This window comes from Hirundo rustica, chromosome 17, assembly GCF_015227805.2.
Source record: "Hirundo rustica isolate bHirRus1 chromosome 17, bHirRus1.pri.v3, whole genome shotgun sequence".
Classification (NCBI taxonomy): Eukaryota; Metazoa; Chordata; class Aves; order Passeriformes; family Hirundinidae; genus Hirundo; species Hirundo rustica.
In genome coordinates, this window is record NC_053466.1 from 4,498,883 (window position 1) to 4,509,147 (window position 10,265).

Genomic DNA, 10,265 nt, shown 5'->3' on the forward strand with positions numbered 1-10,265 from the left:
TGTGCCTCCACTCCCAGTCACAGTTCCACTGATGCTCTGCGCATAATTTGATTTTCATGACCCTCATTCTGTTGGGGCTGGGATTTCCCGAAGTTTGTAAACTTTGTGTGGTTTCACCACAGTTCTGGGCGGCTCTTAATCATTTAATGCATTAAATAGGCCAAGGTGTCAGTACAACAGAAAACACATTTTAAGGGGTTCCTGTTCCAGCTGCCTGACCATATCACACCCTTCCTTCTGTTTTCCTTTCCAGACAGTGATTCTAACTAGGAGAAGATAAAGAAGTTTTAACAGAAGCCTTAACTCATCTGAACCTAAACCCCCATGTCATGTTGCTGCTGTTTGCTTCCTGCCTCAACTGCTCTGTGCATGGTGCCTTCCTGTTTTGTGGAGAAAAGCTGCTTCAGTTCATAGTCAAATACAAAGCTGTGTCTGTCAGCTCGGGGGGACAGTGGCACTTCACACCTGCCTGCCAGGAAATCCCCCCTGGGTCACGGTTAGCACTTCAGAAAGTCCTGGAAAACAGAGATTTGGGAGTGCTGTGATCCAGGGAACTCCCCTCGCCGTGGGACAGACTCTGTAGGTGTTCACCTCTGGGAGATGAGTCTGGCTGGGCTTTGTGTTTGTTTATGAAAATAATAATTTTAATCAAATTTATCCTTTGTTTTCTTTTTTTTTTTTTTTTTTTTTTGTGAACAAATAGTAAGCTCCTATTTAGAATGAAATTTGTGGAAGGTGAGAGTGGAAGAACAAATCATGTTTACTGCCATATTGAAAAAGGAAACTTGATTATTTTTTGTAAAATGTATTTTTGATTGGCTTGTATTTACATGTGATCTGCTGACCTAGCAGATGGAGATAATTTTTAGATGAACAAAATGTTAACTTTTGTCACTCTTGAAGTGGTATATTCTGTGTTTTGTCAGCATGTGGAATAATTGCTTCATTGGAATGTCTTTCCTAAAAAGGATCAAGCAATAATGTCAATCAGTTCTCTTTAAAAAAAAAAGAAAAAAAGTAAAAAATATGTAAATACTGTTTTTATAACAAAAAAGGAAGGGAAGAGGGAGGATGTTACACTCATATCAGGGTTCCAGTTAATTGTTGAATGTCACTTTAATAGCAGTTCAGATAGTCCCACTTCATATTTTTATTTGTTAATCTGTAAATACCAGGTTTAAGTTTTTATTTTTATGCTGATTTTGTGGGATAACCTAAACGTGATCTTCAGTTTCTCAGATGATTTCCTGTCTTTCCTTTGGCAAGATGCGCTGATAGCGGTGTAGCGATCTCCTGGACCACACGGGTGTTTGGGTATCCCTAATTCTCAGATATTCCCTGTCTCTGGACACTCATTCTGAAACACCAACACCCACAGCCGTGGAAGACAGGCTCGATTCTTGCCCCAGATAAGTGCTCTTTCAGAAACCTTTGAAAGCGTAGCCCAGGGAGGGAGGTGATTCCTGCTGTTCCTCGGGCTCCGCCAGGAAGAGGGAAAAGGAGAGCGGAGAGCTCTCCTCACCTGGCAGAGCTCCTTGGGCTGCACTCCCCACGTCCTGCTGAGGGGCTCCTCTGGATCCAAACCATAAAGCACCAGCACTTCAAGCTCCCTTTTCCTTTTGTCTTTTTTCCCGGGCAGCGTTTCGGGAGCGCGGCTCCCGTGGGTCCTGCCCGGGCCGCTGTCTGTCAGGCTTGGAGCTGCCAAAACCATGTGCCAATTCACCTCACGGAGGAGTCACGCTGGGGGGGATCTGCAGTCCCAGTCTGCAGGAAATAACAGCAGAGGATGGCAGGAGCTGAGTCCCATCTGCACATCTCTCGCTGCCGGGTTTTATTCCGGTGGCAGCTCCCTGCGCTCCCTGGAGATGAGAGGGAGACGTCTGGCTGATGGAGAAGGATTTTTCCCTGTTGCTTTGCCCCGTGTCTCATGGGAGCTGTTGCCACCGTTAGTTTGGCAGCTCCTCTGCTCCCCAGGGAGCAGCGATTCCCCAGGGTTCCGATGGAATTTGGGGAATGGGCCCCGTCAGCGCAGCCACCGCCATTGGCCAGCTCCTTCCAAAACCTTGCACAGATTCCCTTCCCTCTCCTTTAGATGATGATGGTGGAAAAGGTGACTCTTGGCGTGTTTTTTTGGGGGGTGTACTCCTGTGGCAGCACCCGAGGGTTCCCTGGGTGTGTCCCACGTGTGACCCTCGCCTGGGCCAGCCTGAGCAGCGCGTGCAGGTGAGGAGGATGATGGTGGCTCTTCTCGCTCACATCAGGTAGGGACCTCCCACGTCCAGGAGTCAGGCGAGTCCCTGCTCACAGGAACATTCACACAGGCTGGGTTTTCCACTTCCACAGGTGACAGTGCTGCGTTCCCAGCAGTTGGAGGTTTTACTGGTTCTTGGTCTAGGCCAGAAATTCCGTAACTGTTTGTGTTGAGGAAACTGAGGGGATTGACACGAGGTTTCCACAAAGCCCTTGAATGTGTTTGCATTTCCACGTCTGCTTGGACAATGCACTGAAATTACTGTATTGAGTAGTTTAACCTACTACTGAGAAATGTTTAATGCTTAAATGTCTAATTAAAGAGCATCTTTAGAATGTTGTTGAATGGGGAAGTGTTTTTTTCTGCTCTGTTATTTCTTTATATTGTACATGGATTAAATATCGACTTCCTTCTCTTCGGGTTATCGCTCTGTAATAAAAGATATATAAATATGTTATTACTTCTTAAATGATAGAACAGACTGTAATACACTTTATATAATTCTATTTTAATTCCAAATGACGCTTCTTGGAATTTTTTATGCTTTCAGTTTTGTTGCCATGTGCTTTTTCCTGCTGTTTATTGGAGATGGAAGTGAGCTCCAAGGTTCTTTCAAATGTGCTGCTTCGTTCACTCCTGGATCCTGCCCTGGAGCCAGGTTTAGCTCTCGTCCAAAAAGTGATGCTGAAGGTGATGGAGGCCCTGGTAGTTCCTTTCTCTCCCCTCCACAGTTCCTCAGCTGTTTCTCCTTGCTTAAAAAGCCACATCAATGTTGGATTTTAAAGGTGGGATGTTGTGTTTTGTGGAATTCAGGAACACTTTCTGACTGCCCTCCTCTCACGATCCCTGCTCCAGGTGCCGTGTCAGGGACTTGCACAACTGCTCCGTTGCTTTTTATTGGAATTCCCAGTTGAGGATTTCTTCCTTTTTATTTTTCTGTTTGCAAATTGCACCTTTTTAACATCTGTGAATCTTCAATTTGCTCCTCATCCACCAGAGCCTTTCATTTTCTGCAGGGAAAGAAGCAATGTTTGGTTCTCCAACCTTTGACATCCCAAGACTTTCCATAGGACTTACCCACCACACACCATCCCCTTTTCACTCCCTCAGAAGTTTGTTTCACTCTGTTCCTGGTTTGCAAACGAGTTATTTGCAAACTGAAATGCACGTGGGGCAGATTTGGGAATACTGAGTGTGACCTGGAAAAGGTTTGGAACGACAAATCCCTGATTTCTTGCCAGGGATAGTGTGTTTCGGGGGGAGATGGGCAGTTCTGGGGTGCTGCCACAGGGTGCGGCTCCACCTCACGAGGTGTATCCAGGTACAGAACCTCTGGGGCGGGTTCCCAGCGCCGTCACTGCGTTCCCCAAGCCAGCTCTGGGGGTGAAACAAACTATTCCAGTGAAATGCAGAGCTGTCACCGTGCCTGAGGTCGCTGTCTGCACCTGCCTGAAGGATGCTGCTGCAAGAGCAGCTGCAGCCAAGTGAGGGATGTGCTGGATCTGACCCTTCAGCACGGTGCTGAGAAGGGAAAACAGGTATTTGCTTTAATTCCTTTTAAAGGTGGACTTCTAGGAGGTGAAGGATTTTGGGGCCAGGTTGGACAGGGCTTGGTGCAAGCTGGTCTAGTGGAAGGTTGGGGGAGCAGGGGGTGGGATGAGATGAGCTTTAAGGTCCCTCCCAACCCAGAGCATCCTGTGATTCCATGAAACCACCTCCATGGAGCTCTAATGGGATTTGGGGTGTTCTGGCAGGGGCTGCTGAGTCCAGGCCTAGTTCTGCTCACCCTGGGAGGGGAGAGCATGGGAATCCTTCCTGCGCTGGTGGTGAGCTCTGTTCCGTGGCTGTGCTGTTCACTCAAGTATAAATGTATTGCAAAGATACAATCTGAAATAACTTCTGGTTCTTCTGGTGGGATTGGCAGAGGAGGAGAGCCAAGGTCTGGTGATTTATGGGTTTTTGTCATTCCACATTGAACAAAATGGTATTAAGTCTGGTTTTGAAGGAGCCCTTGAGGAGATTAAGCTTTTATATTGCTCACGTGGCCTTACAGAGTCTGTCAGTCTGGGTCACAATAAATACATTGTGTGATAGAAATCCCATATTTTGTATTACACAGTTTCCTAGGGAATAAATATATTCCCTAGCGGATATTCTGACTGCTGTATTTTGTTCTGTGCCGTTGCAGTTCCAGTTTAGCTTTGCCAGGTATTAACAAAAAACCCATCTATTTTCTAACAGTCATTTTTCAAAGGGATTTAAGAGGCTGACAGCGAGAGGAAATTGAGGTCTGTTTGGGAGAGGCGTGAAGGAGATCCAGTGCCCCTTCTGTCATGTTTTTGGAATTGCCTTGTCAGTGTGGAGAGCTGGGAGAGGCAGATCCAGGGCCCTGCGGCCATGGCAGAGAATGAGAGTGCTGGGAAGGAAGGGACTGGCACAAGAAATTCTGCGTTTCTAATTTGTTGAGGATAGGTGATGTTGTGTTTGGTAAGACAGAAATGAATCCATTCCTCCTCAGTCTGTGCCTGTTGGAGCTGTGGCACCTTGTGGGACAGCAAACCTTCCTCAGGAACCACAGGATGGGCAGAGTGAGGAAGAGTCAGTCAGTTGGAGACGTCTCCTGGGTTGTCCCTGTCACAGCAGGCCTGGAGCATCACCCAGTGAGCGATGGGATGGGGCTGAAGGGCCTCGCTCTAACACGTGTAACAGGAGACGTTTCCATCCCTCTCCCATTCAGTTTGTCCAGCCTGGCCCAGGGGATTTCACTTCCCTGGCAGTTTCAGTAAAGGTTTCGTGGGAAGTTCTTGTTTTTAAGATGAGCCACGCCCGGAGCAGGTAGAAAAACCTGCAAGGGCCGTAGTAAAAGGGGATGTGTGCAGCTGAATAAAATGTTCTCTGAGGAATCAGCATGGTTTGGGTCTGAAGGGACTCTCAAAGGTGGACAGGGAGTCAGGCCCGCTACCAGCAGAGTGAAACGCCCCCAGATTGGTGCCTGGGGTGGAAGGGCTGCGCTCCCCCCTCGCATCATCCTGTGCCTGTGGAGGTGGACAAACCCTTGTGCCAGGCTCCAGAAATCCCTCATCACACACCCCAGGATGTGCTCCCAGCGTGTCCCTGGGAAATGCCGGGGAGGGAGCCAGACTGGGGGCAGAGAAAGGAAAGGGACTCGATGGAGAGAGCCTGCCTGGGGCCAAAGCTAAAGCAAGAATGCCAATCTGGAAATCCTGAGCTGCTCCAGCTTCCCGCTGAGTTCCCAGAGCTCACCCCGGCCCTGCGTCGCACCTTGCACTGGACCCCACACAAACGGGGACATTTCACCCGATTTTTGCTTCGCGCTGCGCTCCGTTTCCAGGCTAAACCCTCCCGCGAACTGCTGACGGCAGAGTTTTCCAGAGAACCTGGCAAGAAGCAGCGTGAACGTGCTGATGCGAATTTCGACGCTAATCTTCTGTAAATCGTGTGGCCCGTGTCCGAGGGACGGCCGCGAGAAATCTGAATGACGTTTCCATAAGCTCGCCGCGCGCCCTCGCTATTGAGATGAAATCTCATGGATGGAATTCCGTGGACGCAGCTGCTGTATCAGCGCTCGGGGAATTCTGCTGCTCTGTTCAGAAGCAACCCATAAATAGCGGGGCCGCCCGCGCCGCCCGGCACAGCGGAACCACACGGACAGGTAGCGGGGCTTTCACAAAGAATCTGTGTGTCTGAGTCCAGGTGTCCCCCAGCGAAGGGTTTGGCTCGTGCGTGGCGAGAAGCGAAGCTGCGGGGTTTGGATCAAACTCCCCTTTTTCGTCTCTTAAGCCCCTCGTCGGCGTGGCGTGGCCGGGGGAAGGCGTGCGCCGATGTTTGAGCAGAGTTTTGCGGATGTTCCTGCAGAGCGAGGAGGGGGCTCTCACCACCATCCCCACCGCCCCGGCCAAGGCGGCGGCAGCAGCTCCAGCTGCCGGGTTTGGTGTCCCTCGGGATGCTGGAGTGAGGGAGAGGTGTCAGGTTTATGTTGTGGAGAAAGATGTCAGCAGCTGGAAGCTGACAAATTCCTGCTGGGAACAAAGGCCGGGCTGTGAGATGGGGGTTTAGTGACAACTGGGCGAGCTGCCCTGGGCAGAGGGCTCCGTGTCGCTTGGGACGTGGCTCGGTTCAGTCCTGCGGGTGCCTGGGTGAGGATTTGTGTGCAGGAGGGAGAGGAGGAGGGATAAGGGAGCTTGCTCCTAGCCTGGACATCCCTGGGGATTTACATCTGCGGCATCGGGGTCTGTGCTAACCCGTGCTGCCCCCTCCCCGTGCCAGCTTCCCCCTTTGTGTTTCCCTACCGGCTGTAGCTGCCGGTGCCTCCCGCCTTAACCTCCTGCCATTTGGGTTTTCCAGGCACAATGACCGAGCAGCAAAGTCCCCCCGAGCAGATGGCGACTGGGGAGGGTGCTGGCGAGCGAGGTGGCAACTACAAGGTACACTGGGCTGTACTGGGGTGTGCTGGGGACAGCTGGTTACGGATGGATGCTGGGTGGAGCCGTGGGGCGCAGCGCCAGTGCCAGCACTTGCAGGTGGTGCTGGGGACAGGAGTGGCCTCCAGCGGGTGGTGGCCCCGGGGGGCTGCAGGATGAGAAGCAGCTGGGGATCTGCTGGCAGGAGGGACGCTGCTCCCTGCCTGGGTGCCAAGGACGTTGGCTGGCCGGGCTGCTGTGCAGCTGCCCAGGGAGTTAATCCAGGAGATGAAGCATCCTGGCACAGCGGGATCAGCTGTGGGCCCAGGCACTGAGACTCCCCAGGGTGTTTGTAGGTTTGGATCCAGCTCATGGCTTGGTTGAAGGTAAATCAGCTGGAGAGGATGTGGGGGGTGCAGAGCTTCCCACGAAGCTGCTCCTGGACAGGGAAGGCTGGAGGTGGGAGCAGATCCTGCCAGCGGGAGAGGGAGGTGCCAGGAGCTGGGGCTGTTTATTGCTTTGGGGTGCACAGGGGCTCCTGAGGAACCTGGGTGTCACCTCTGTCCCCCATTATGTGCGCAGGAGGCTCTGCCCTTGTTCCGGGCTCAGGTGTTGCAGCTGGGACCCCTTTGGGTCAGTGCCAGGGGTGCCTGGTCACCCCACTGACCCTCCTGGTCCCTGAATGGTGCTGGGCACCCTGGGCCCTGCTCTGTGCCACTCTCCAACCCATCCCACAGCTCAGCTGAGAGCAGGGCACCCTGCTGGGGTCTCTGCACCTGGCAGGGCTTAGAAGGAAACGCTGAATAAAGAGCTTGTGCTAGGCCAGGTCAAGGGGGTGGCTGGATCTGGAGGGAGCAGTGATAAGGAAAGGATTGGAAACAACCAGGCCTGGGGTAGGAGAGGCCGCCCATGGCTCAGAAATTCTCTTAGCCCAAACCTTCCATGTTTCCAGTGCTGTGTTTGCACTGGTTTCCAGCCTGTCATGGACAAAATTCCAGCTTGTGCTTTACCAAACAAACCCCCTTGGCCGGAGCTTGGCCCAGAGCGACATCGGCACGGGATGGAGGGACACGGCCAGAGCCCTCTGATCCACTGCTGCCCCCAGTTCCTGGGGTGTTCCCCTGCTGTGGGGGCTGACAGCGCCTCTCTCCCCACCTCAGATCACCATCTACGAGCTGGAGAATTTCCAGGGCAAAAGGTGTGAGCTGACAGAGGAGCTCCCCAACATCACCGAGAAGGAGATGGAGAAGGTGGGCTCCATCCAGGTGGAGTCTGGCCCGTAAGTCTGGGCTGGGGGAGACGGAGCAGCCCCAGGGGTGGGTGGGGAGAGCATCCCCCTGACCCTGGGGTCCTGCAGGTGGCTGGGCTTCGAGCGCCAGGCCTACGCCGGGGAGCAGTTTGTGCTGGAGAAAGGCGACTACCCCCGCTGGGACTCCTGGTCCAACAGCCACAGCAGCGACAGCCTGATGTCCCTCCGGCCCCTCCAGATTGTGAGTAGGGCTCTGCAGGGGGGTCTGCAGGGGCTGGGGGCAGCCCCTGAGCCGCCCTTTCCTCCAGGACAGCGCCGACCACAAGATCCACCTGTTTGAGAACGCGGGGTACGCCGGGCGGAAGATGGAGATCGTGGACGACGACGTCCCCAGCCTGTGGGCCCATGGCTTCCAGGACCGCGTGGCCAGCGTCAAGGCCCTGAATGGAACGTAAGGACGGGGACACCGGGGACACCCCGACACGTTCCCGTGCGTGGCACCGTGGTCGGTCCCCCCAGGGTGGTGGCAGGGACACCTGGCAGTGCTGCAGTGGGACAGCTGCTCCCACGGTGCTGCCCATCGTGTCCCATGTTCCCTCCCCGCTGCCACCTTTTCCCTGGCCCACAGGGAGTAATAGTGACGGTGGCAGTGTCCCTGGGGCTGGATGATGGCTCCTTGCCCCAACCCACCACCCAGCAGCGCAGCTGCGGCCCCTTCTCCAGGAACTCTCCATTCCCTCCTGGCACACGGCGTTTCCCACCTGGGCGCCGCGGCTGCAGCCTCTGGGGTGGCACTTGGTGACACGGGAATGGCCCTGGGCATCGTCACCCGGCTGTGGCAGGCAGGGACACGGGGATGGGGACGGGGACACTGCCCCTGCTCCAGGGGGTGTGGGGTGGGCGCTGCTGAGCGCTGCCTCGGTCCCCGCAGGTGGGTGGGCTACGAGTACCCCGGGTACCGGGGCCGCCAGCACGTCTTCGAGAAGGGCGAGTACCGGCACTGGAACGAGTGGGACGCCAACCAGCCGCTCATCCAGTCCGTGCGCCGCGTGCGGGACCAGCAGTGGCACCAGCGGGGCTGCTTCGAGAACAGCTGAGGGACCCCCAGAGCCCCCGCCGGGGCCGCTCGCGGGGTCCCCCGGCTGATGCCGTGACCGTGGTGTTTTTTTGTGCAAAAACCTCAATAAAGCTCTGAGCTGGAGGCTGCCGGGGCCTGCCTGGTCCTGGGCTGGGGGGGTCGGGGAGGGGGGTGGCAGGGGGATGGGGATGGGGTCGTGGCCGTGCCCAGCACCTCGTGCACAGGGCAGAGGGGGCAGTGCCAGCGTTTGCAGCGTTACATAAAGGCTGCGGCTTTCCAAAAATAACCCCCGGTGCTGCCGCGTCAGGGTTTTTCCAGCGCCTCTGTCCCTTTCCACAGCATCTCCTGCCCGCTCCCAGGGCTGGTGGCCAGGCCCGGGGGGGGGATGTGTGGAGCTGCCATCCCTGGGTCGTGCCAGGCCCTGTGCCCTCCAAGCAGGGCTCATCCCGTGGTGGGATTGCTGCGCCCGACCTCAGCGTCCTGCAGGCTCTCCAGCCTGTCCCCTTCCCACAGTCCTGGGGGATGAGCTCTGACATGGGGGGGCTGTTCTGGGGGTTGAGGGGTGCCATAGGGTGCTGGTGGGACACTGAGCTGTCCTGGCACTGCCCTTTTCCCTGGGGCACCATGACCACGCTTGGGGACACACCAGGCTGGGGCAGAGATGGGTTTGAGCCCACCCCAGGGCCTCGTGCAGGTCCCTGAGCAACCCCTCCGGAGCTTTTCCCTTTGGGGGGTTGGTGGCTGTGAAAGGCGAGTGCCCGGCCCCCAGTGGCAAAAGCTGCTTCCAGAACAGTCCATGGGGGGCTGCGGCACCGCTGCTGCCCGGGGCTGGGATGAGCTAAATCCAGCAGAGCCAAGGCAGGGAATCGCAGGAGCTGTGCTGAGTGCTGGGGCAGCTCCGTGCTGAGGCACTGAGGGGACAGGATATGGCTGCAGGGCCCTGCTCTGGGACCTGGGACAGGTCCATGAGGGTCCAGAGCTGGGGACCTGAGGGGATTAAGCCAGGAGATGGGGAGGGCAATGCTGGGTCCCCCTGCGGGGCTGCAGCAGGAGACACGGGCAAGAAAGGAAGACTCCAGGGCTGGGAACGCTGGAAACCCTTGGTCACACCCCGACCTGTCCATGGCCTGATGGGTTCCTTGCAAAGCTGCACTGTCACCTCGGCCCCTCCTGCCCTGGAAACCCCATCACCTGGAGATGGGGCAGCCGCACACCCGGGGGGCTGCTCACTGGACCCTCACTGCACATCACTACTAGGGTGGGCTC

General features: G+C 55.4%; 2 protein-coding genes across 5 annotated transcripts in view; both read left to right on the forward strand.

Moving 5' to 3' along the window:
- Positions 1 to 2,596, forward strand: part of KIAA1671 (KIAA1671 ortholog) — a 64,368-nt gene extending 61,772 nt beyond the window's left edge. For all 4 annotated transcript variants that reach the window (XM_040081288.2, XM_040081286.2, XM_040081292.2 and 1 more), the window contains one exon: positions 254 to 2,596. Coding sequence is in view for 1 of the 4 variants with exons in the window: in XM_040081286.2 (XP_039937220.1) it covers positions 254 to 280 (27 nt within the window). In the remaining 3 variants the exon portion in view is untranslated. The remainder of the gene's footprint in view (positions 1 to 253) is intronic.
- A 4,020-nt stretch (positions 2,597 to 6,616) lies between these two features.
- On the forward strand, positions 6,617 to 9,120 carry CRYBB3 (crystallin beta B3). Its single transcript, XM_040081293.1, has 5 exons — positions 6,617 to 6,696; positions 7,833 to 7,951; positions 8,030 to 8,162; positions 8,230 to 8,372; positions 8,853 to 9,120. The coding sequence occupies exons 1-5, from the start codon at positions 6,622 to 6,624 to the stop codon at positions 9,016 to 9,018; spliced, it is 636 nt and encodes a 211-aa protein (XP_039937227.1). The 5' UTR covers positions 6,617 to 6,621; the 3' UTR covers positions 9,019 to 9,120.
- Positions 9,121 to 10,265: the final 1,145 nt, after the last annotated feature.

Coding starts and splice junctions, on each gene's coding strand:
- CRYBB3 (XM_040081293.1), top strand. CDS start 6,622: ATGACCGAGCAGCAAAGTCCCCCCGAGCAGATGGCGACTGGGGAGGGT. Junction 7,952..8,029: donor ATCCAGGTGGAGTCTGGCCC/GTAAGTCTGGGC, acceptor GGGGTCCTGCAG/GTGGCTGGGCTTCGAGCGCC. Junction 8,163..8,229: donor CCCTCCGGCCCCTCCAGATT/GTGAGTAGGGCT, acceptor CCTTTCCTCCAG/GACAGCGCCGACCACAAGAT.